The following is a 27,207-nucleotide window of genomic DNA, read 5'->3' as shown; positions in this document are numbered from 1 at the left end:
GAGGTGTTGGTGAAGTGGATGAACTGTTCGAGCTCCTCGTGGGAGCACGAGGCGGCGCCGATACAGTCATCAATGTAACGGAGGAAGAGGTGGGGTTTCGGGCCAGCGTAGGTACGGAAGAGGGATTGTTCCACGTAACCTACAAAGAGGCAGGCATAGCTTGGGCCCATGCGGGTACCCATGGCCACCCGCTTTGTCTGTAGGAAGTGGGAGGAATTGAAAGAGAAGTTGTTGAGTGTGAGGACGAGTTCGGCTAAGAGGATGAGGGTGTCAGTGGAGGGGGACTGGTCGGGCCTGCGGGACAGGAAGAAGCAGAGGGCCTTTAGGCCATCTGTATGGGGAATGCAGGTGTACAGGGACTGGACATCCATGGTAAAGAAGAGGTGTTGGGGACCAGGGAATTGGAAGTTCTGGAGGAGGTAGAGGGCGTGGGTGGTGTCACGGACATAGGTAGGGAGTTCCTGGACCAAGGGGGAGAAAATGGAGTCCAGATAGTTGGAGATCAGCTCGGTGGGGCAGGAGCAGGCGGAAACAATGGGTCGACCAGGGCATTCAGGTTTGTGGATTTTGGGAAGGAGATAGAAGCAGGCGGTGCGGGGTTGGGGAACGATGAGGTTGGAGGCCGTGGGTGGGAGGTCACCTGAGGTGATGAGGTTGTGGATGGTTTGGGAGATGATGGTTTGGTACTCGGGGATGGGGTCATGATCAAGGGGGCGATAGGAGGAGGTGTCGGAGAGTTGGCATCTGGCCTCGGTGATGTAGAGGTCAGTGCGCCATACTACAACTGCGCCTCCCTTGTCCGCGGGTTTACTACAACTGCACCTCCCTTGTCCGTGGGTTATTACAACTGCGCCTCCCTTGTCCGCGGGTTTACTACAACTGCGACTCCCTTGTTCCATGTTGGATTTTCAACTTCAGCTCAGAGTTCCAACCAAAAATGAGAAAAAAAGAGAAAAACAGTAATGGTCTCATCAACAGGTTGAAAGAGAGTGTTAGCATTGGAGGAAATAGAAGCTACGGGTTTTTAAATAATTTCAACAGTGAGAATTTAAGGTTTGAAATGTTGGATCAAGAACCATTGTACACCAGCAAAATTAGTTTGTTTTGCTAGCAGGGAACAACATTTAGACGAGATGAAGCTGTAGAGAATAGGAGACTGGTCAGCAGAGCATTAGAGTAGTCTGGAGGCGATGAAGAAACACATTGTAAATACTGTATAAAATCGAAGTATTTTGACAATCCCCACTGCGACTATTACTTCCTCCTGAGTTTTATGGGGCCATGTTATAAAATTCTTTCAGTTTGCAAATGACAACCATGCTGGTCTGAAAACACCCAATTTTATCTGATCTTGGAACATAACCAGACTCGGACCTCATTAGTGTTTGGATGGGAAACCACCTGGGAATACCAGGTGCAGTAGGCCTTAAGGGCTCTTGAGGTAGTGCCCTTACCTCTGGCCAGAAGGTTCAGGTTTATGTCCTATCTGCCTCAGGTTTGCAACGTAAAATATCAAAAGCAAAGTGCTGCAAATCTGGAGATCTGAAATAAAAAAAAAAGAAACTCAGCAGGTTTGTCAGCATATGTGTAGAGAAACGCCAAATTAAAAAGCAAAAGTCTGATGTGACTCCTCTTTGAAACAGTTCGATTTAGGTATGCTGACTTCAGTTGTAAGAGGAGGTATTTACAAATCATCAAAAGTGATAGAACTGTTTCTCGGAACTACAAGTGAGTATGAAAAGAAACCTGTAATTTTACAATGGGAACAAAAGGTCCTCAACACACCTTCAAAACTGGCACCTTTGATATTGTGAATAAAAATAAGTCAATGACTAGTGTGCTGAGAAACCAGTTTGTCAATATTTACAGTAAAGGGAGAAGACACAAACTTGCCAGGGATATCAAAATCAACGCTCAAAAGTTAGTTACATTGGGGAAAGTAGAGTGGCCAGGAGCAATGTGTGCCTTATGAATGTAGATAATGTTGACATTACTGGTTAAAAAATAAGGAAGTGGCAACATGATGCAAAATACTTGGTCAACAACATGTAGATATTTTTAATCAACCTTTTCATACATCTAATAACATACCTTTGGAGCAAGTAGGACTTGAACCTAGGCCACAATTTGCCAGGAAGAATAGAGGAGCTAAATATTATTTAAGTGGAGAAAGACTGCAGACAGCTACAGAGCAGAGAGATTTGGAAGTCCTTGTGAATCTCAAAAAGTTGATGTCCAAGGTCAACTGGTAATAGGGAAGGCAAGTGGAATATTGGCTTTTATTTCAAAAGGAATAGAGTATAAAAGTAGGGAGGTTTTGCCAAAACAGCTGGAATACTGTGAACTGTGTTTTAGGCCCCCATTCTAAGGAAAGACATACTGGCATTGCAGGCATTCCAGATGAGAATTTGAGTAGGTTAGACTTGTTGGAATTTAGATGAATGAGAGGCAAGCTTATTGAGATGTACAAGACTCTTAAGGAGCTTGATTTGGAAAGGTTGTGTCCATTTGTGGGAGAGTCTAGGACCAGAGGGCATAATCTCAGAATGAAAGGCCATATATTTGAGACTGAGATGAAGAGAAATTTCTTCTTGGAGGGTAGTAAATTTGAGGAATTCTTTACTGCAGAGGGCTGATGAGACTGGTTTGTTAAGTATATTCAAGGCTAAGAGAGATTTTTAACCAATAAGCAAATTAAGGACTGAATGAATTACTTATCCTAAGTCGTACAGTCTTCTGGTTCAAAATGCCACAAGAACCCCTATTGCATCAGTGTTTACAATAGAGGAAAAGGTTAGTTAAGCAACCTCAAGGAAACTATTCTAAAATTGGGAACAGTGTTTCATTAATATCAGTGTAACCAAATTAACTGTATTAAAGAAAATAATGACACTAAAAAGGTACAAAGTGACCCATTCTTGAGGACTTAACGGTTTCCATCTTAGGATTTCAAAGGAAGTATTGACAATTTTATAGGTGCCCTAGCTATTAATCTCCTAAAATCCTTTTGATTAAGGAACCATTCGTTAATGTTAAAGGATTCCACATCACTGCTTTTTGAGAAAGGTGAGAGGGAAAACCAGGGAATTACAGACTAATCAATCCAACCTAACATTATTTTTTTGTTGGAAAATTAATTGTCAATGAAGGGTGGTGTGCATGAAACCGTTGAACGTTTCAGTTAATCAGAATTTGGATTCGTGGAACACAGGTCGTACTTGATGTGTATGTTTTTTTTAGAGATAGATACTGTTCAAAAATGATCGGTTTAAAACAGCATGGTGGCTCAGTGGTTAGCACTGCTGCCTCACAGTGCCAGGGACCCGGGTTTGATTCCACCCTCGGGCGACTGTGTGTCTGTGTGGAGTTTGCACATTCTCCCCATGTCTGCGTGGGTTTCCTTCGGGTGCTCCGGTTTCCTCCCACAGTCCAAAGATGTGCAGGCTAGGTAGGTTGGCCATGTTAGATTGCCCATAGTTTTCAAGGATGAGTAAATTAGGGGGGCAAAGGGAGGTAGGTTCTGTGTGGGATGCTTTGAGGGTCAGTGTGGACTTGTTGGGCCGAAGGCCCTGTTTCCACACTGTAGGGATTCAATGAAAATCTATGAAAACAAACTTAAATGATATTTTTAGTCATTTGGTAGTAAAGAACTTCAGTATTGCTGAAACAAAGTGGTACATTTTATTGAAATTTTGATGAAAAACATTGACAAAATGTCTTTTTCTGTAATGTCCAAATTGCACTTTCTTGTTTTCTAAGTCACAACTAACTTGATTTAAAAAGAAGTGTTTTCAGATAGCTACCAAATAAGTTGTACACTGAAATCAATGTCTTTATCATTTTGATGTTCTAAGTTCTAAATTATGTTTTTGACAAATAACATTGTTCAAATTTCCCCCCCCCCTTTCCTTTCTGGCAAAAAGATTATTGGCCTTGTTGCAAAATCTCATACTTTCTGTAGAGGTTTGGAATTATAAGAGAAATAGGCTGCTATATTTTGAAAAATAATTTATTTATGTACTCAGCTCAGGGGACCAATTACGTTTGGTATAAAGTTGTTAAAAATTAATTATTGTGGTCTGATTGGGAAAAGGAACAGCTATTGGTTAAGCACTCTAGGGTCTGAATTTTCTCAAAACCAGATGGGCATAGCCAAAATGGCACCACTGCTGCAGTTCCAGATCTCCTGCACCTGAATCAAAACGTAGCCGAAAAACCATAGGACCAAGAGAAACTTTTCATGTTTGCTTTGCCATTCAATGGAATCATGGCATATTTGCAAATTAATTTCATAAACCCTCCTTTTTCCCATACCTCTCGTCAAAACAAAATCTATCAATCTCAGTTTTAAAATTAGCAATTCATCCACTGTCAATTGTCGTTTGTGCAAGGGAATTCCAAATTTTAAACATACTCTCAATGAAGATATGTATCTTAACTTCTGAAATATCTGCCCATAATTTTTGTCCTCATTCGCAGCCATAATGCTGAAATTTTGCTCCTCGGTCAGTGCGCAGTTAATTTTTACTGAGGAAGTGACAAGAAAAGGTTGATTCACAGAGGCAGCTGCACATGTAAAAGTGCAATAAAATGTTTTGTAACTGTAACATCCCAAAACACAGCTCATGGGTTATAGGAATTTGTGAAAAAGGGTTAAAGCACTGAAAATGTGTTTAAAATTTGGAATTCTCTTTCACAAACAACAATTGATAGTTGATGAATTATTGAGTTTCAAACTGAGATTGATAGATTTTTGTTGCCCAAAAGTATTAAGCAACATGTGGAAAGGACAGGTTTATGGATATAGTTTACAAATCTGCCATGACTCCATTGAATGGTGGAACAAACTTGGAGTTAAATGGCCTATTCTTGTTTCTATGCTACTTTGAATAAATTTTGAATGTAGAAAAAAAAAAGTGGAAATGAAAACTGTATTGTCATGAAGAGCTTACATAAATCTTAATTATTGTGAATAAGAAAACCTCCATTGAGGTTTTGGGAAATTGAAAGAATTTATGTAGTTTGATTTACAACACTCCGTTTCCTTGCATTTAGGAAAAAATTGTTCTTGCCGAATATCCGATCTGTTAGAGAACAAACTTATTCATGAATAACAAATTTGTGAATAGCACTTCTAGATAGCTGATTTTATAACTTCCATAGGAGCGTGAACAAAAAGCTGAAGAGGAACGAATTAGAATGGAAAATATTCTTAGTGGCAACCCTCTACTGAACCTCATTGGACAGTCAAACTTCAAAGTGAAGCGGAGGTAATGTGAAAGACGACCATTTAGAATAATCTCTCAATAGAAATTCTCATGACTGCTTGTATAGCCAGTATACTGTTCTATAGAGATGAAACATGGAAATGTAATTCTAATGTTCTGTAGCCCAATGCTTAAAAACTTTCTATACGGTTTTCAGTAATTTTGTTTTATGATATTGGCAAGAACAGTATTTGTTTTCTTTTACCTGCTGTAAAATATATTAAAGCATCAAAATTATGCTGTTAAACTGCGTGAGCATAGATTCCACTGTATCAAGTTGTTTCACAAAACTCAAATCTCATAAAATAAAATGCTTTGAGGGCAGGGCAATTCCTAAAATTTAAGAAATAGGAGCAGTAGTAAACCATATGCCCTTTGTGCCTACTTTATCATTCAGTATGGTTATGACTGATCTTCTGTTTCAACGCCAGGTAGGAACTTGTGCCTTGTAAACCAGGATTCCCTGTGAGGCCAAAAATCTTGTCAATCTTAGCATTACTCAACAATGAAACATCCATATCCCTCAGATGGAAAATTCCAAAGATCCACAACCTTTAGACTCTTCATCTATGCCCCAAATGCTTGACACTTAATTGAAACTGTACCCCCATTTTCTAGACTTCCCAGCCAGCAGAAGCAACGGCTGTGTCCAAACTGCTGATCCCCTTGAAAATCTTTCATGTGTCAACTAGATCACTCCTGATTCTTCTAAGTTCCAGCAAGTATTTTACTGTTTATCTGTCTCTCACTATATCTGTTCAGCCTTGGAACAATCTATTGAATCTTCACTGTCCATCACTTAGCTAAATGTATCCATCCTTAGATATGTAGACCAAAACTATGCACAATACTCCAAATGTGGTCTCACCAAAGTCCTTTACAATTGCGGCAAGGCTTCCTTATTCTTACACTCACTCCCCTTGCAATAAGGTGGAGGTGCTGGTGTTGGACTGGGGTGGACAAAGTCAGAAGTCCCACACCAGGTTATAGTCCAACAGGTTTATTTCAAATTACAAGCTTTCAGAGCACAACCCCTTTGTCACATGAAGTGAGAGGGAAGCACACAGACACAGAATTTATAGGCAGAGAGATCAAAAGATCATACAAATGGTGCGAGTAAAGTGTCAACAGCTGAATAACAAGTGAAGGGATGACCTATAATCCGATTGAATGAGGCAGAGAGATAATTGCAGAAAAGTAAAAATAAGGTGGTGTTGGAGACAAACCAAATGACTGGAATAACATGATAGTATAACAGTCACATGCCGAGGGTCTAACCAAAGTAATAAGTAATGCAAAACTGTACAAACTAATTAAGGTAGAGATCATAACACTCTGGCTATGTCAAGGGCATCTTGAAACCCATTGTACAAGGAGCACCCAGCTTCTTTCGTGATACTACGGATTGCTTATAGAAACTCAGCACCCATGGACCAGTCGAACCAGGAACATTCCTCGTCACAATGGACGTTTTGGCACTCTACACCAGCTTCCCCAACACAACGGCATCACTGCAACAGCCTCATCACTCAAGACTAACAACTGCCAATTTTCAGATGCCACCCTACAACTCATCTGCTTCACCTTGACCATAATGTCTTCACCTTTGACAACCAGTTCTTCATCCAGACACTGGGAACAGCCATGGGGACCAAATCTGCACTCCAATATGTCAACATATTCGCGCACAAGTTCAAGCAAGACTTGTTTGCTATGCAGGACCTCCGACCAACGCTATGCATCAGATACATTGACGTTTTCTTCCTTTGAACTCGTCGCGAGGAATCACTGGAATGACTACCTACAGATATCAACAAGTTTCATCCCACCATCGGACTTACCATGGACTACTGTTCAGAATCAGTCTCATTCTTGGACACATACATCAAGGACAGACACCTCAGTACCTCACTCTACCGCAAACCCACGGATAACCTCATGATGCTGCACTTCTCTAGCTTCCACCCAAAACATATTAAAGAACCCATCGTCTACGGACAAGCCCTATGCATGCACAAGATCTGCTCAGATGAGAGGGAACGCGACGGGCACCTAAAGATTTTGAAGCGTGCCCTCTTAAGAATGGGAAACAATGCTCAAATTATTCATCGCCAGTTCTGACATACCACAGCAAAAAACTGCGACGACCTCCTCAAAAGCCAGGCACAGGATACAACCGATAGAGTACCCTTCATTATCCAGTGCTCCCTGAAACAGAGAGACTACACCATGTTCTTTGCAGCCTTCAACATGTCATCGATGATGATGAGCCTCTCACCAAGAGTATTGCTATGCCTCCACTTTTCACCTTTAAACAACCGCCAAATCTTAAACAGATCATCGCTCACAGCAAACTACCCAGCCTTCAGGACAACTTCGACCACAACACCACACAAATCTGCCATGGCAACCTCTGCAAGACATGCCAGATCATCGACATGGATACAACCATCACATGTGGGAACACTACCCACCATGTACACGGCAGATACTCATGTGACTCAGGCAATGTTGTCTGTCTCATTCTCTGCAGACACAGATGCCCCCAGGCATTGTATATTGATGAGACCATGCAGATGCTATGACAACGGGTGAATGGACACCGCGCAACAATTGCCAGAGAAGAATGTTCCCTCACAGTCGGGGAGCACTTCAGCAGCCAAGGGCCTTAAATCTTCGATCTTCGGGTAAGTCTCCTCCAAGGCGGCCTTTAGATACACAACAACGCACAATCGCCAAGCCGAAACTGATAGCCAAGTTCCCTACACATGAAGACTGCCTCAACCATGATCTTGGGTTCATGGTTCCCTGCATGTGATCCCACCATGTTCTGTATGTGTAAAATCTTCCTTGCTGTCCTGTTTTGATGCCATCACCTTGGTAAATTGTTATGATCTCTCTACCTTTACTAGTTTGTACGGTTTTGGATTACTTGTTACTTTGGTTAGACCCTTGGCATGCGACTCTTATACCCATTGTGATATTCCAGTCATTTGGTTTATCTCCAGCACCACTTTTATTTTTAATTTTTTGTAATTAACTCTGCCTCATTTAATCGGATTATAGGTCATCCCTTCACTTGTTATTCAGCCGTTTACGCTTTACTCACACCATCTGACATTTTTGATCACCTGCAGAGACTTATTATTCAACAATCCACTCGCACCATTTGTATGATCTTTTGATCTCTCTGCCTATAAATTCTGTGTCTTTGTGCTTCTCTCTCACTTCATGTGACAAAGGGGCTGCGCTCTGAAAGCTTGTGATTTGAAATAAACCTGCTGGACTATAACCTGGTATTGTGTGATTTCTGACTTAGAATAAGGGACAATGTTACCTTCCTAATTATAGCTGTTTGGTAACTTTGTATTCCTTGTACAAGTACATCTATATATCTCTCTGAACGTCAATGTTTAAAAGTTCCATACCTATTTTTAAAAAATAATTCTTTTCTTTTTGCATTGGCAGAATGAAAATTCTTTCACTTTTCCTCTTTGTACCTGTCTCATGATACTCCATCTGCCTATATCTCCTTGCAACCTCTGTTTCTTCTCAGCTCACATTCTCCCATTGCTTTGTTGGCAAAATTGATACATAACTCTTCTTGTCTTTTACGTTATCAAATTCTTTAGCGTAGATTATAAATAGCTGAGGCCCCAGCACTGATCTTGCAGCACACCAATCATCATTGTTAACTATTTTGAAAATTGTCTTTTTGTATCTGTTTTCTGTTTCGTAATCTAATTTTTAATCTTCGATCAGTGGTAACGTGTTATCCCAACTGCAAGAGTCATTGCATGGTAACCATTTGTGTGGCAGCTTATCAATGCATAATTGAAGTCTACCTACTCGTTTACCTTGATCTGTCCTTTTAGTTACGCCCTCATAAAGCTCTTAATAAATGTATCAAACACAATTTCCTTTTTGGAAAGCCGTGTTGACTCTTTCTGATCATTCTGTGACTTTATAACTGCATTATCAAGATTTTCTAATGGGTTCCAACAATTTTTTAATGACTAATGCCAGGCTAGCTAGCCTGTGAACCTGTTTTTCTTGCTCATTTCTTGTATAACAGTTTTATTTTTGCTAAATTCTGATCTGCTGGAACTATTTCAGAATCTAGGGAATTTCAGAATATTCTGTATCTGTTATTTCTACAGCTATCTTTTTAGAACTTTTAAGATTATGGCAATTAAGACATGGTGATTTGTCAGCTTCTCATTCCTCACGTTTCTTTTAATACTGTCTATGCTGATAATTACTTTAAATTCCTCGTGATTTTTAACTCCTTGGTTGATGTATTTTCCTAGTGTGTAATTTGTGTTTCCTCCTGTAACGACAAGCATGAAATATTTGTTCATCATTGCTGCCAGTTTCTCATTTGCCAGTTAACTTCTGTTTTTGCTTCTAAGAGACAGATTTTTGCTTTAGCTATATGTTTCATATACTTTTAAAAGCTCCTATTGTTTTTCTTAAAATCCTAGATAATTCGCTTTCAGCCTGTTTTATTCCGCTTTAAATCAACTGTTCGGGCACTCTTTTGTTGTTTTCTGAAACTGTCTCAATACTTAGGCTTACTACTAATGACTTGTTACTACCTTACTATTATTAGCCTCTTCTTTTATGTAACATTATTTCACCAATTTAAAATTAAGATTTGTGTTTTGAGCTCAAGTATTTCACTATCAAACTTAATATTAAATTCAATTGTATTATGTCCACTTTTTCCTGGAGGATCTTTTACAAAGAGATGAGTAGTGAATCTCTTATTTTATGATGCTAGCTCCAAAATAGTTTGTTCACCAGCATATTGGTCTAGAAAACAGTCACAAACTCAACTTTCAAGCTACTTTGGTGCATCTGATTTTTCAAGTTTACTCGAAGGTTAAAAGCCCGCTTGATTATTTTATGAGAGATAGTAGGAACTGCAGATGCTGGAGAATCTGAGATAACAAGGTGTAGAGCTGGATGAACACAGCAGGCCAAGCAGGAAGACTGACATTTCGGGCCTAGACCCTCCTTCAGAAAAAGGGTCTGAAGAAGGGTCTAGGCCCGAAACGTCAGCCTTCCTGCTCCTCTGATGCTGCTTGGCCTGCTGTGTTCATCCAGCTGTACACCTTGTTATCTTTGATTATTTTATTGCCTTGTTATAATCTCCAGTTTTTTGTGCCTTCTCCAATAGTGTGATTACTATTAACTATTCCAGCCATTGCTTTCTGACTTTTAATTCTACTTGCTGATCTTCAAAACTCTTATTAAAATATTATTCTAATGCCATCCTTCACTATCAGGGCTACTTCTCCTACTCCTCTACCACTTTGCTTGTCTTCCTGAAATCTTTTGTACCCTGGATTGTTTATTTCCTAACCTTGGTCACGTTGTAATTAAGGGGTGTACCAGTTGCGTTCCTGCCTCTGTTATTTTACTGGTGGTGGGAGGGGTCTATCCTATCAATCCAACTATGGACTCCGTTTCTGGGGCTGGTGATCTTTCTGATCATACCTCCTGTCCGGCAGGCTCTGATGAATCCACCCCACTCACTGCTATTCTGGCCACTGCTATTCTAGTGGTTTGTTTTTGTCAAATTCATTCATTCAAGGAATGTGGTCATCGCTTCAAGACAAGCATTATCTCTATTTCTCATTGGCCTGGAGAAGGTATGATGAACTGCCTCTTGAACCATTGCAGTCCATTTGGTGAAGGTATAACCATAATATTGTTATCGGGGGAGTTTGAGGATTTTGACCTAGAAATGTTAAAGGAATGGTATTAGCCAAGATTGTATAAGGCTTGGAGAGGAACGTGCAGGTTTTGGTGTTCCCATATGGCTGCTGCTCTTGTCCTTCTAGATGATGGTGGTCATGGGTTTTGGAAGAGGGCTATCTTAAGGGGCTTGGTGAATTTTAGCAATGCATTTTGTGGATAATACTGCTACTGTGCATCAGTGGTGGAGTGAGTGAATGTTTGAAGATGTGGTACCAATAAAGCAGACTGCTTCTTCCTGGATAGTATCAAGCTTTTTGAGTGTTATTAAAGACTTATTCATTCAGGAAAATGGGGAGTATTCTTGTAGGTGGCAGCTAGACTTTGGAAGTCAGGAGGTAAGCCACACTGTGCAGATTCCTTGCCTCAGACTTGCTCTCGTAGCCACATAATATGTTGCTGATGGTTAGATTCTCTCTTCTCAAAGATAGTAATTACTGGCACTTGTGTGGTATGAATATTACTTGTCCCTTGTCAGCCCAAACCTGGATATTGTTTAGGTCTTGCTGCATTTAGACATGGACTGTTTTGGTATCTGAGGAGTTGTAAGTGGGTGCTGAATATTGTACAATGGTCAGCAAACATCCCCACTTCTGACCTTCAACTGAAGAGAAGGTCATTGATGAAGCTATTGCAGATATTTGGACCTAGCACACAACCCTGAAGAACTGTGGGAATGATGTCCTGGAGCTGAGATGACTAATATCCAGAAACCAAAACCATATTCCCTTGTGCTAAGTATGAATCCATCCAGAGGTTTCCCTGATTGTCATTGACTATAGTTTGATTAGGGCTTCTTAATGCCATACTTGATCAAATGCTGCCTGATCAAGGGCAGTCTCTCTCACCTGCTGTTTAGAATTCAGCTCTTTTGTCCATATTTGGACCAAGTCTGTAATCAAGTCAGGAGTAGAAGGACCCTGTTGGAACTCAAATTGAACATCAGTGAGGAGGTGATTGCTAAGCAAATGTTGTTTGCTAGAACTGTTGATGACTCCTTCCATCACTTAACTAGTGATCAAGACTACATACACTCATGGGGTGATTAATTTGTGTAGAGCACAGCTGGGCAATTTTGGAAATTAGTGGGCAGATGGCAGTGTTGTAGCTGTACTCGAACATCTTGGCTAGATATATAGCAAGTTCTGGGGATGGGTCTTCAGTACTACTGTGGGCATATTATCAGGGCCTACAGCCATTACAGTATCTAGCGCCTTCAGTAGTTTCTTGACATGATGTGGAATGAATTGAGTTGGCTGAAGATGGGTATCTGTAATGCTGAGGACCTCCTGAAGAGGCCAAGATGGATCACCAACTTGATACCTTTGGCTGGACATTGCTGCAAATGCTTCAGCCTTATATTTTGATATCTCTAATATTCAGTAATCTTCATTGCTAGCATCAAAAATTGTGAGCAAATGAATACAAATGAACAAATGAAAAAGTACAGCACAGGAGCAGGCCCTTTGGCCCTCCAAGCCTGTGCTGACCGTTATGCCCTAATTAATCCAAAAACAAACCTGCCATTTTTTGATCGGTATCCCTCTATTCCCTCCCTATTCATATATCCATCTAGGTGCTGCTTAAATGTCTTCAATGTGTCCACTTCCACCAACTCTTCTGGTAGTGCATTCCAGGCTGCTACCACTCTGTACGTGAAAACTGTCCCTCTCACGTCTCCCTTAAACTTTCCCTCTCTGACCTTGAACCTGTGCCCCCTTGTAATTGAAACTTCAATCCTGGGAAAAATTCCTCTGACTTTCCGCCCTATCTCCGCCTCTCATAATTTGTAGATCTCTATAAGGTCTCCTCTCAGCCACCATCTTTCCAGTGAAAACAATCCTAGTCTTTTTAACCTTTCCTCATAGTCAATGCCGTGGAGACCAGGCAACATCCTGGTGAACCATCTCTCTATTCTCTCCAAAGCTTCCACATCCTTCTGGTAGTGTGGTGACTGAAACTGCACACAATACTCCAAATGCGGCCTAACAAGGGTTTTATGTAGCTGCAACATGTCTTGCCCAAAGAAAACTTTCGGTGCTTTTCTACCTAGGTCATTAGTGCCATAATGTAATTCTGTTTTCCTTCTAGGTGGGACGACGACGTAGTGTTCAAGAACTGTGCGAAAGGAATAGATGAGTCAAAGAGGGATAAAAGATTTGTGAATGATACACTTCGTTCAGAATTCCACAAGAAGTTTATGGAAAAGTACATTAAGTAATTAACATTAAATACTCTGTTCACTGGTTGCAGGAAACTTAATTTTCTCTCCTGAGGACTACAAACTCTATTTTCCTCTATTTGTTGCCGTGGATCTTGTGTCAACTAAACGTAAGGCAATCAACATCTTTGAAGTTTCTTTCAGTCCTGCTCTTAGGTATCAAGATATCAAGAAATAATGGTACATTTCTTCATGAAGCACCTGATTTCTACTTCATTGCATCCTGTTGCTTCACAGATGACATCTGTATGTCTTGAAACTTCTGGCGAATATCTGATTGTATGTTATGAGCAATACCACGAGATGTTAAAAATAGATTGCAATTCTTTTGGTGTAGGGCAGGCTTTAAGGATGTAACTTCCATCTTTCAACCTAGTAAGTCAGGAATAAAACATTTCGTTATTTGACTTTATCCTGATTTTAAAAATAAATTTTACTATTAAAATCAAGTTAATTTAAAATTGTGCTATTGTCATTGTGAACAAAGTGAATTCTTGACACAAGTTGAACTGTGATTTTGTTGTGTTTCACACTTTAAGATTTGGTGAAGGTATTAACATCAGCAGGGATAAAATAAACTTTCATCTGGAACAGCAAGTTTATCAAGGACATCCATCATGGAGTTATTAAAAGCAAATTGAGTACCTTAATCTAATCGAGAAAGTTGATTGAGGTAAGCAACACAGCTCAAGAGTGTCAAAGTTATATTTTTAGCACCTTGGAACACTTGAGTGTGAAATTCACTGTATAATTGCAAAAGCAATTGAAGTATCCAATATTATACAAACATTTGGTATATTGCATGATGTCTTTGTAATCCAAAGGACATTTTGTGCTTTAGAGTTTAAGTGATGGCGATCATTCTGGGATTTTGAAATTTTATTTATGAAGTTCCGATCCAAAGGATCGAAAAAGGCTCTAGAGAGATACAAGTTAGCCAGGAAGGAGCTGAAGAAAGGGCTTAGGAGACCTATAAGGGGGCATGAGAAACCCATGGCAGATAGGATCAAGGAAAACTCCAGGGCTTCTTACACGTACGTGAGGAATAAGAGAACGACCAGAGAAAGGGTAGGGCCGATCAAGGAGTGTAAAGGGAATTTGTGGACAGAGCCTAAAAAGATAGAGGTCCTTAATGAATGCTTATCTTCAGTATTCACAACTGAGGGGGACCTAGTTGTAGGGGAGGACAGTGTGAAACAGGCTGGTAGGCTAAAGGAGGTGGATGTTAGTAAGGAAGATGTACTAGGAATTTTGAGGAACTTGAGGATACATAAGTCGCCCGGGCCTGACGGGATTTATCCAAGGATTCTATGGGAAGCAAGGGAAGAGATCGCAGGGCCTTTGGCGATGATCTTTTCGTCCTCACCGTCCACAGGTATAGTGCCGGAAGATTGGAGAGAGGCAAACGTCATTCCCTTGTTCAAAAAAGGGAATAGGGATAACCCCGGAAATTACAGGCCAGTTAGACTTACTTCAGTGGTGGGCAAATTATTGGAAACGGCTCTGAGAGATAGGATTTATGATTACTTGGAAAGAGACAGTTTGATTTGTGATAGTCAGCATGGATTTGTGGGGGCTCAATCATGCCTCACAAACTTTATTGAATTCTTTGAAGGGGTGACCAAACACATGGATAAAGGTAGAGCAGTGGATGTGATATACATGGATTTAAGTAAGGCGTTTGATAGGGTTCCCCATGGTAGGCTCATGCAGATAGGAAGGAGGCATGGGATAGAGGGAAATGTGGCAGATTGGATTCAGAATTGGCTGACCCTTAGAAGACAATGGGGTGGTAGTGGACAGAAAGTATTCAACATGGTGCTCAGTTACAAGTGGTGTACCACAAGGATCTGTTCTGGGTCCTCTTCTATTTGTGATTTTTGTAAATGATTTGGATGTAGGAGTGGAAGGGTGGTATAGTAAATTCGTGGACAATACGAAGGTGGGTCGAGTTGTGGATAGTGCGGACGGCTGTTCTAGGCTACAAAGGGACACTGATAGAATGCAGAGGTGGGCTGAAAAGTGACAAATGGAGTTTAACCCTGAAAAGTGTGAGGTGATTCATTTTGGAAGGACAAATTTGAAAGCAGAATACAGGATTAATGGAAAAATTCTTGGCAGTGTGGAGGAGGAGAGGTTTCTTGGGGTTCATGTCCATTGTTCCCTGAAAGCTGCCACCCAGGTGGATAGAGTTGTTAAGAAGGCGAATGGTGTGTTAGCTTTCATTAATAGAGGGATTGAGTTCAAGAGCCGTGAAGTTATGCTCCAGTTATACAAAACCCAGGTTCGGCCACATCTGGCGTATTGTGTCCAGTTCTGGTCGCCTCGTTACAGGAAAGATGTGGAAGCGTTGGAAAAGGTGCAGTGGAGATTTACCAGGATGTTGCCTGGAATGGAGGGAAGGTCTTAAGAGGAAAGTTTGAGAGATCTAGGGCTTTTCTCTTTAGAACGACAAAGGATGAGAGGTGACTTGATAGAGGAGTACAAAATGATCAGAGGTGCTGCTAGAGTGGACAGCCAGAGACTTTTTCCTAGGATGGAGGTAGCTATTACGAGGGGGCATAGTTTTAAAGTGAGTGGAGGTAGATATAGGGAAGATGTCAGAGGTAGGTTCTGTCTTTCAGAGAGTGTTAAGGGTGTGGAATACAGTTGGGTAGTGGAGTTGGCCTCATTAGAGGCATTTAAGCGGCTATTAGATAGGCATATGGATGATAGTATAAGGTAGGGGTGGAGGTTAGATAGACCTTAGGTTTAGGGTAAAAGTTCAACACATCATCGTGGGCCGAAGGGCCTGTACTGTGCTGTACTGTTCTATGTTCTAAGTTAGACCAATAAGTCTGAGCTTGTTTTTTATTAAATAAAGTAACATTGAAGGAGTCATAAACCTGAATTTTGAATTACCGAGAGATGAAAATTACACTTGTGAGCAAATTATTAGGCAGGATTTGCAAAGATCTGGGAATTATTTTTTAGCTCTAAAAATGACATTGAGTCAGGAATCTGATTGTCCACTTCTGAGTTTAACCTAAATAGGTTTGTAGGTGAGTGAGGAATCCCAATTAACCCAGAATTTCAACCAGATTTCTGACTTTAACAACCAGTGCATTTTTTTGCTTGAGCTAGATGAAACTCTCCAGGGTCAAATAAATGAGAGAACAGTAGAGCATTCTTGTTCAATGAAACAGACAAGCTGGAAGCCTTCAAAGAGTTTAAACTGAATAGAGACGAGGCTGGTTCTCAGACCAGTACAGAAAACGTGCTCTAACTTTTTGACAGCTTATTTTCAACTTCTTGGTAATCAGTTCACCTGTTTTTGACTTTAGTTATCTTAATCTGGGCTTCCATGTGGTAGCCTTTCATTGTGGCCTAAGAGCAGTTTCAAACTCGCACCTCTGAAGAGGAACAGGAGGAGCAACACAAACAGTTGCTGCCTTCTCAGCCACATTCTCGTCACAGGAGAGAACAGACAAACAAAGCTCTGATTCTTAGTAGGTAAGACCTCCAATACATGGTTTAAAAAGCAGATCAGCTATCCCGATATGGATCAACAGTTCTTTGGAAGGTTCATATTTTCATCACCAGGTTGTTGCTAATATCTGCAACTTCTTGGAACAAGATCTCCTACCCACTGGATCAGGTGTGGACACATTAGTATAGTGGAGAGATGCCGGCATGGTTCTCTGCTTCTCTAGAGTTCTGGACAGCCTTTTGCAAAGGTTAAAAACAGAACTGAGTTTGTGATAACTGAATTGTGTGGAGGAGGGATTTGTGGAGGGTGACTGAGGGGCAAGAGATGGCACAAACCTGTGTGTGTGTGTCACTTTTGGCTGTTCAGGTGGGTATGTGAAGAGGTCTGGTGAGAGGATTGGGTGGAGCTACAAAATATCAATCTGCAGGAAAGTACTATTGAACTCAGAAAAGTGACATTGGCTCAAGAACCTGTTGCCAACTTGTGGGTTTAGCCAAGACATACTTGCACATGATTAGGTGAACTGCTCATTGGTCAAGGGGTATGATTTTTGCTTAGGGCATTGTACATTGTAGACATGCGAGAAGTAACTGGTTCAAATCCTGGACGAACCCTGGTTTCTTCAAGCAGCATGGTGGGTCAGTGATTAGCACTGCTGTCTAACAGCATCAGAGACCTGTATTTGATTCCACCCTTGGGTGACCGCCTGTGTAGAGTTTCTCCAGATTCTCCCATGTCTGCGTGGGTTTCCTCTGGGTGCTCTGGTTTCCTCCCACAGTCTAAAGATGTGCAGGTTAGGATAGATTGGCCATGGGAAATGCTGAGTTACAGGTATAGGATAGGTTGGTGGGGGCCTACATGGGATGCTCTTCAGAGGTTCGGTGTGGCCTCGATGGGCCAAATGGCCTGCTTACACTGTAGGGATTCTAAGATTCTTCTATGATATTGACTAGGCAGGGGCAGAGGCAACAAAAATGGTGCCACTGGCCTATGTTCCAGTTCCTGAGCTTCATCCTGAATGGGGCTCTTTACCATTTCAAATTGCCCTCTCCCTTATTTGCCTTCCACTATTTGTGCTTTAATGTTGGAAGAATGATTGGCCCTCCATCTTTCTTGCCCAGTAATGTTAATTAGGCAACAGAACTTTTCTCTAGTTATTAATTGTTGGCTTTGAGGAAAAGCATGGGGGTGACTGCTTCCCACTTGCAGCAGACTTCTGACTCTACTTGATCCTCAGGCTGGGGTTTAGAAGTCCAGAGTGAGGGACTTGGTAGCAGAAAATGTGGAGGCCATTCATCTTTTTTGCCTTCCTGATTTCCTTAAACTTCATGAGACACTGAATACTATTGTAGGAGCTCACTCCCACTGTTCATTTCTCTAGCACTTCCATGCAGGAATCAGACTGTGATTCCTTCAAAAGGCAGGTAGGGGTTAATAAAATATCAAAGATGTGACATTATAAAATCATTAGAAAATGAGAGGGAGATCCAAGCTGTGGGATTTATGGTGGCCGAACCAAGGAGGAAGCAGCCAGCTCCACAGGTAAGTGGATGTTCTAGCACTCCTTATGGGTAAGGAGCTGGAGGCCCACAGGTCCTTCAAGAAAGCTTTTGATTTCCTTCAGCCCAGATCCCCAGACCTATTTTCTTCTGTGCCCCACTCATGCCTTTTCTTCCTCTCTATTTGCTGGCTTCCCCTTTGATTGTTGATTTCATCACAGCCACACCTAACTCCTCTTCATAATTGGCACCTGAAGTGAGTCAGAAAGCATCTTGAGGGTTCCTGCCTGCAGCCTCTAATTACCTCGCAACTATTAAGATCAACAAACCTTCCACTTCCACTGTCTCCTTAGGTTCGTTGTCCACTTTCAGATGTTCCACAGCTCCCATGAATATTGAGGTCAGTATGCCCAAACTTGATGAAAATGGAAAAGTTTGAAGATCTGTGACATTTGCAAGCGTTGGCTAAAGTGGACTGAGAAAGTAGGTTGAAAGATATGGTGGTAGACAAGCAATGGCATTTAAAGAGAGTTTATAACTCTTGACAAATGTCTATTCCATTTGAGAAAGAAAAGTCCTGAAAAGAATGCACCATCCATGACTGACGAAGTTTAGGATCTATCAAATTGAAAGAAATAGTGTACAATGTTGCAAAGATGAGTGATGGGCCAGAATGCAAAATTTTTCTGGAAAGCCAACAAAGGATCCTTATTTTTAAAAAGGGGGAAAGTTAGCAAGAAATATAAAGACAAACAGTAAGTCCTACTGCACAAGTGTATAAAAAGAAAAAGAGTAGCAACAATGAGTAATTCCTTTAGAGTGTGTTTAGAATTGTCCAGAATCTGTCTGTTTTCAGTAGAATCACAATTTCTTCCCCATTTCTCTCTGACTCATTAGAGAAATTGCATTAGATCTTTGCATAACACAGTGTGGAGCTGGAAGAACGCATCAGGCCAGACAGCATCAGAGAAGCAGGAAAGTTGACACTTCGGGTTGGGACCCTTCTTCAGAAGTGGTGAGGGGGAAGGGAGCTCAGAAATAAATAGGAGGGGTGGGGCTGGGGAAGGTAGGTACGATGGTGATGGTTGAGTGCGGGTAGGGAGTGGTGGGGATTGGCCAGTGAGGTGGGAGGGGTGGATAGGTGGGAGAGAAGATGGACAGGTTGTGTCAGGTCAAGGAGGCAGGGTTTAGACGGAGGCTTGGACATGGGATGAGGTTGGGGATGGGGAGATTTTAAAACTGGAGGAGCAGCACCTCCCATTCCACCATGGGAGCTTACAGCCTTACTTTTATTGGCCTTATGCTGAAAACAAACTGAATATATCTTGCAAACCAAATGGTAGAATGTTTTAGCCCATACTGTCAGTTGTTATAAATTTAATTATTATGCTGCAATTCTAATATCTTTTTTAAACAGCAGCTACAAATAGGTAGGCTCTCAAATCCAAGCTTGGCATTGCTTCACCGCTGCTATTCATTTTTATACATGCATCTATCTCTCTTTCTTTTCAGTCTAGGTGGTGTTCTGTATTTTCGGCCTTAGCACGTACTAGAATTTTTCTATGTAGCTATATCCTTGGAGATGAGCAATAATTGCTGACCTAGCCAGTAACACCTACATCCTGTGAAGGTATTAAAAATCTTACCATGTCCAAGCTTTACCATTCTTTTTCCCTCTCTTGAACATGTACATTTCTTCTATTTTTAAGTCAGCAATAGAGGCGGCACGGTGGCACAGTGCTGCCTCATAGTGCCAGACACCCAGGTTCAATTCCAGGCTTGGATGACTTTGTGTGGTGTTTGCGCATTCTCCCTGTGGGTTCCCGCTAGGTGTGCAGGTTTCTTCTCACAGTCCAAAGATCTTCAGGTTGGGTGCGGTTAAAAACCCAGTGCGTGGTTACAAGGATGGGATGGGTCTGAGTGGAATACACTTTGGAGGAATAGACCTTTGTCAAGAGTTATAAACTATCTCTTTAAATGCACTTTCTGCATTGTAGGGATTCTATGATTCTAATATTAGCATTTCTACCCATACAATGTAATGTTGGATGCGCTCACCTACATAATAGCTCTGTTGTCTCCACGCAAAACATTTCCCTTTCAAGACGTGTTCCTTACAACTGAAATCATTCGTATATGTGTATACCAAAAAAAGTTTGGTACAGAGGTTGCATATTTCTTTATGTATCAGAAGCAAAAGAACAAAACAGTATTAGACTTTCAAATTGTTTTAAGTATAGTGAAATTGCAAAGGACAAATATTTTATAAAGCATTTTTTTTCTGGTATTTAAATGTAAAATCTAATTAATTTTAACATCAAGCTGAAGTTAAAAATTTAGATACTGAACAACGTTTTGGTATTTAGCTCATTCTTTATGATATTTTAATTTGAAACTTTTGCAGTGTTTCCATCATAAGACATTAACGGCAAATGTGATTACATGTGGTTTAATTTTCAACATTCCTTTAACATCTCAGCTTCCAAACAGTAAAGCTATACTTGGTTCAGTTACAGCACCCTTGATTTTTAATGGATATATTTTCACATCCCATATACGAGATTTGGGAACATAATCTAGACCGAATTCTCTGCTGTTGGAGCTGCAGTCTTTTCGATAACACATTAAAACAAGGCATTGTTTGTCCCTTGGGTGCATATAAAACATTTCCTCTCACAGTTCAGAGAGAGGTGTTCTCAATAAGCTACCATGTTTCCTTAAAGAAATTCTTGCGTTTGTTTGGTGTCATTCACAGCCTAAGAACATCCCAAAGTTCTTTATCATCACGTACATATTTTTGAAATATAATCACTGGTCTAATACAAGAAAGACAGTCAGTTTGCACACAGCAAATTTCTTCAAATAACATGATGAGTTTTTTAATCATGTTAGTTGAGGGATAATTATTGGCTAGAACAACAGTGGCTACACTTCAGAAGCAAGGAAGGCACTTGTGAACCCAATAAACTTGAACAGGCTGCGGCTACACTGCATCCAACCATTAACTCTTACTCCAGCTCCAGCCAACTCCCCCATAGCTATGACTTCAGTTTAAAGCCAAAATTATCATCGTGATTTACTGCTACATGATGTTAAGGTTCTTGAACCACAACATGTATGTAGCACCAGAAGACCTCTGTGGTCATCCCTTTCTCAAACAAGTATAGCAAGTTGGATATTGTTGGGGACGGGGGTGAATGGCCTCTCGGGGAAAGCAGCGACAGCCACATTTGTGATACCATGGTTGGCTCTGCTGCACAGCAGGGGAAGAAGAAGATTGGGAGAGGATTTCTATGACATCAAAGCAGACTCTCAAATGGTATGCTGCCTCCCTGGTGCCAGAGTCCGGGATGTCTCGGAATGACTGCAGGTCATCCTGAAGTGGGATGTTGAACAGCCAGCAGTTATTCTACATGTTGGTACGAACAACATGGGTTAAAAAAAAAATACATCCTGCAATGGATTTGGAGAGTAGATAAAGAGGAAGACTACCAAGGTTTCTGTCGATATAGTGTAGAGCTGGAGGAACACAGCAGGTCAGGCAGCATCAGAGGAGGTGGAAAGTTGACAGTTGGGATCAGGACTGGAGAGGGGGAAACGGAGCTCAGAAATAAATTGAGGGAGGGATGTGGGGCTGGGGGAAGGTAGGTGGAATGGTGATTGGTGGATGGAGGTAGGGGGTTGTGGAGATTGGCGAATGGGGAAGGTGGAGTGGATTGGTGAGAAGGAAGATGGACAGGTCGTGTCAGGTCAAGGAGGCGGGGATGAGAGGGAGGGGTGGACATGGAATGAAGCCGGTTGGCGGGTGGGGATATTTTGAAGCTGGTGAATTCTATTTTGATTCCATTGGGCTGTAAACTCCCAAGGCGGAATATGAGGTGTTGTGCCTCCAGTTTATGTGTGGCTTCATTGTGACATTGGAGGAGGCCCAAGATGGATGTGCCACCGAAGGGATGGGAGGGGGAGTTGAAATAGCTGGCAACTGGAAGGTTGTGTTGATTGGAGCGTACAGAAAGCAGATGCTCCGTGAATCAGTTACCGAGTCTGCATTTGGTCCCTCCGATATAGAGGTGACCACATCGGGAGCAACGGATGCAATAGACCAGGTTAGAAGACGTACAGGTGAATCCCTATCATATTTGGAATGATTGTATGGGGCCTTGGACAGAAGTGAGAGGGGAGGTGTAGCATTTCCTGCGTTTGCAGGGAAAGTGCCAGGTGTGGTGGGGTTGGTAAGCAGTGTGGAGCAGACGAGGGAGTCGCAGAATGAGCGGTCCATACGGAAAGCAGAGGGGATGGGAAGGGCAATACCTCTTTGGTGGTGGGGTCTGATGGCAGAGGATGATGAGTTGGATTTAGAGGTTGGTGGGGTAGTATGTGAGGACCAGAGGAACTCTATCCTTATTGTTATTGGGGGAGGGGGTTTGAGGGCAGAAGTGTGGGAAATGCAGGAGATGGAGTTGAGAGCATTATTAATCATGGAAGAGGGGAAGTTACTGTCTTTGAAGTAAGAGGACATCTGGGATGTCTGGGAGTGGGGAGCAGAAGCAGCAGAGGCAGAGGAATTGGGAGTATGGGCTTGCATTTTTGCAAGAGGGTAGGTGAGAGGAGGCACAGCCAAAGTAGCTATGGGAGTCAGTGGGTTTGAAATGCTTGTCAGTGCTGAGCCAGTTGCCAGAGATGGAGATGGAGAGGGCCAGGAAGAGGAGGGAGTGTCGAAGATGGTCCAGGTGAATTTGAGGTCGGATTGAAAGGTGGTGGTGAAGTTGATGAACTGTTTGAGCTCCTCATTGGAATATGAGGCAGCACTGATACAGTCATCAGTGTAACGGAGGAAGAGGTGTCGGCTGGTGCCAGTGTAACTGTAGAAGAGAGACTGTACCACGTATCCTATGAAGAGGCAAGCACAGCTCAGACCCATGCGGGTACCCATAGCCACCCCTTTTGTTTGTAGGAAGTGTGAGGAATTAAAGGAAATGTTGCTGAGGGTGAACAGTTCTGCCAAGCAAATGAGACTGTTGGTGGTGGGGGACTGGTTGGGCCTGTGGGACAGGAAGAGATAGAGGGCTTATAGGCCCTCCTCATGGGGGATACAGGTGTAGAGAGTCTGAAGGTCCACAGTGAAGACAAGGCTTTGGGGCCAGGGAATTGAAAGTCTTGGAGAAGGTGGAGGGCATGGGTAGTGTCCTGAACGCATGGGGGGAGTCCCTGGACTGGTGGTTGTGGGGTGCAGGAATAAATGGAGTTGAGGTAGGAGGAGATGGCTTCAGTGGGGCAGGAGCAAGCAGAGACAATGGGTTGACTGAGGCAGTCAGGTTTGTGGATTTTTGGTAGAAGATAAAAACTGGCAGTGTGGATTTGGGGAACGATCAGGTTGGAGGCTGTGGAAGGGAGGTCTCCTGAGATGATGAGGTTATTAATCATCTGGTAGGTGATGGTTTGGTAATCAGCAGTGGGGTCATAATCGAGCAGACGGTGGGAGACGGTGTTGGAGAGTTAGCGTCTGGCCTCAGCGATGCAGAGGTCAGCATACCATTCTGTCACCATGCCATTCTGTCACCGTGTCCCCTTTATCAGCGGGTTTAATAGCAAGATTCAGTTTGGAGCGGAAGGCTGCGCATTCCAATGGGGAGAGGTGAGCAGGATGGAGAGATGAAGGCGATCACTGTCACAACAGCAGTTGAAGAGATTGAGGGAGGATAGGAGGCCATGGGGTGGTGTCCAGGAGGATGAGGAACAAAAACAGAAGTTGCTGGAAAAGCTCAGCAGGTCTGGAAATATCTGTGAAGAAAAAAAATCAGAATTAACGTTTCGGGTCCAGTGACCCTTCCTCGGAAGGGTGTTTATCCACGAAGGGTGTTACAAGTGTGTTGTACTTCCATTTGAAGAGATTGGTGCGGAGGCAGATGTAGCGGAAAAAGAATTTGACATCGAGGCGGGTGCGGTGGTAGTATGGCATATTGACCTCTACTTTGCTGAGGCCAGACGCCAACTCTCTGACACCACCTCCAACCGTCCCCTCAATTATGACCCCAACCTTGATCACCGAATCATCTCTTAGACCATCAAAAACCTCATCACGGCAGGAGACCGCCTGTCCACAGCCTCTGACCTGATTGTTCCCCAACCCTGCACTGCCCATTTCTATCTCCCACCCAAAATCCACAAACCTGACTGCCCCAATCGACCCAATATCTCTGCCTGCTCCTGCCCCACTGAACACATCTCCACTTAGCTTGACTCTTTCTTCGCCCCGGACCAGGAATTCCCCACCTATGTTCCCCATACCCTCCACTTTCTCCAAGACTTTCAAGTCCCTAGCCCCCAACCCCTCATCTTAACCATGGACATTCAGTCTCTCTACACCCATATCCCCCATGAGGAGGGCCTAAAAGGCCTCTGTTTCTTCCTGTCCTGCAGAACCAACCAGTCCCCCCTCACTGACCCTCTCATCCGCTTGCCAGAACTTCTCCTAACCCTCAACAACTTTAACTCCTCCTGCATCCTACAAGCTAAAGGGCACCCGCATGGGTCCGAGCTATGCCTGCGTCTTCAAACGATATGTGGAACAGTCTCTCTTCCGTAGTTACACTGGCACAATCCCTCACATCTCGCCCTGCTACATTGATGACTGTATCGGTGCTGCCTCGTGCTCCCGTGAGGAGCTTGAACAGTTTATCCACTTCACCAACACCTTTCACCCCGACCTCAAATTCACCTGGACCATCTCTGACATCTCCCTCCCCTTCCTGGACCTCTCCGTCTCCATCTCTGGCAACTGACTCAGTGCTGACATCTATTTCAAACCCACTGACTCCCATAGCTACCTTGACTACACCTCCTCACCCACCCTCTTGCAAAAATGCAATCCCATACACCCAATTCCTCCACCTCCGCCGCCTCTGCGCCCGGGCTGAAGTGTTTCACTCCCGGACATCACAGATGTCCTCTTACTTCAAGGACCGTAACTTCCCCTCTCCTGTGATTCGTAATGTCCTCAACCGCCATGTCGTGCATTTCCTGCACTTCTATCCTCAAACCTCTCACCCCAACAACAATAAGGATAGCGTCCCCCAGTCCCTCACATACCACACCACCAACCTCCAAATCCAACACTTCGTCCTCTGTCATGTTCGCCACCTGCAATCAGACCCCACCACAAAAGAGATATTCCTTCCCCACCCCTATCTCTTTTCTGTGGGGACTGCTCATTCTGCAACTCCCTCGTCTGCTCCACACATGGCACCTTTCCCTGAAACTGCAGGAAATGCTACATTTACCCCTATACCTTCCCTCTCGCCTCCAACTAAGGTCCCAAACAATCATTTCAAATTCGACAGGGATTCACCTGTATGTCTTCTAACCTGGTCTATTGCATCTGTTGCTCCCAAAGTGGTCTCCTGTACATTGCAGAGACCAATCGATGCTCTGTATGCTCCAATTAACACCACCTTCTGCTTGCTAGCCATTTCAACTCCCCCTCCCACTCCGTTGGTGACGTGTCCATCCTGGGCCTCCTTCAATATCACAATGAGGCCACACGTGAACTGGAAGAACAACACCTTATATTCCGCCTCAGGAGCTGACAGCCCAATGGCATCAAAATAGAATTCACCAGCTTCAAAATCTTGCCACCCACCTGCCAGCTTCATCCATGTCCAGCCCTCCCTCTCATCCCCGCCTCCTTGAACTGACACAACCTGACCATCTTCCTTCTCCCCTATCCGCCCCACCCTTCCCATTGACCAATCTCCACAATCCCCTACCCACATCCACTTATCACCATTACCCCTACCTTCCCCTAGCCCCACACCCCTCCCTCAATTCCTTTCTGAGCTCCCTTCCCACTCCCCAGTCCAAATAAAAGGTCCAGACCTTAAACATTGACTTTCCTGCTCCTCTGCTGCCCGACCTGCTGTGTTCCTCTAGCTCCATGCCGTATCATCTCTGACTTCCAGCATTTGCAGTTCTTGCAATCTCCTAGACTACTAAGGTTGCTATTTCTGGATTACTTCCAGTTCCATGTGCAACTGAGTATAGGAATAGCAAGATAAGTCAGATGAACACTTGGCTAAAGGAAAAGTATAGGAAGGAATGCTTCAGGTTTTTGGATTATTGGGGCAGCTTCTGGGTTAGGTGCAACCTAAATAGGCTGGATAGAATATAGAACTGTACAGCACAGGAATGTGCCCTTTGGCCCATGATGTTGTGCCGAACATGACACTGAATTAAACTAATCCCTTAGTCCTATTCCCTCCATTCCTTGTTCATCTAAAGGTCTCTTAAATGCCCTAATCGTATCTACTTTCACCACCATCCCTGGCAGTGTGTTCCACACTCCTGCCACACTCTGTGTAAAAAAGAAAAAAAAACACTAGCCCTTCACATCTTCTTTGAACTTTAAACTTTAAGGTATGCCCCTTAGTTTTAGACTTTTCAACTCTTGGGGGGCGGGAAAAGATTCTGACTGTCAACCCTATCCATGCAACTCATAATGTTACAAACTTCTATCAAGTCTCCCCTCAGCTTCCACAGCTTCAGAGAAAACAACCCGAGTCCTTCTAGTCTCTCTTGATAGTTCATTCCATCTAATCCAGGCAGCATCCTGGTAAACAACTTCTGCACTCTCTCCAAAGCCTTCACGTTCTTCCTTTAATGTGGCAACCAGAATTGTGTGCAGTATTCTAAGTGTGGCCTAACCAAAGTCTTATAAAGCTGCAACATGACATCCTGACTCTTGTACCCGATTTCCAGACAAATAAAGACAAGCATACCATACACCTTCTTTACCACCCTACCACTCACGTGGCCACTTTTGGGGAGCTATGGACTTGAGCCCCAAGATTCCTCTGTACATCAATGCTGTTCAGGGTCCTGCCATTAACTCTATACTTTTCCTTAACACTTGATCTCCAGTGCAGCACCTCACAGTTGCCTGGATTAAACTCCATCTGCCATTTCTCTGCCCATATCTGCAACTGATCTCAC

At 42.8% G+C, this 27,207-nt stretch overlaps 1 protein-coding gene across 4 annotated transcripts in view; it reads left to right on the top strand.

Moving 5' to 3' along the window:
* The window catches only part of cwc15 (CWC15 spliceosome associated protein homolog), an 80,810-nt gene extending 67,110 nt beyond the window's left edge, over positions 1–13,700 (top strand). For all 4 annotated transcript variants that reach the window (XM_048597826.1, XM_048597828.1, XM_048597825.1 and 1 more), the window contains 2 exons: positions 5,164–5,270; positions 13,122–13,700. In XM_048597826.1, coding sequence (XP_048453783.1) covers positions 5,164–5,270; positions 13,122–13,251 — 237 coding nt within the window. In that variant the 3' untranslated portion in view covers positions 13,252–13,700. The remainder of the gene's footprint in view (positions 1–5,163; positions 5,271–13,121) is intronic.
* The last annotated feature ends 13,507 nt before the right edge of the window (positions 13,701–27,207 follow it).

Source organism: Rhincodon typus, chromosome 6 (genome assembly GCF_021869965.1).
Source record: "Rhincodon typus isolate 14 chromosome 6, sRhiTyp1.1, whole genome shotgun sequence".
Classification (NCBI taxonomy): domain Eukaryota; kingdom Metazoa; phylum Chordata; class Chondrichthyes; order Orectolobiformes; family Rhincodontidae; genus Rhincodon; species Rhincodon typus.
This window is presented reverse-complemented; position numbering and strand designations above follow the sequence as displayed.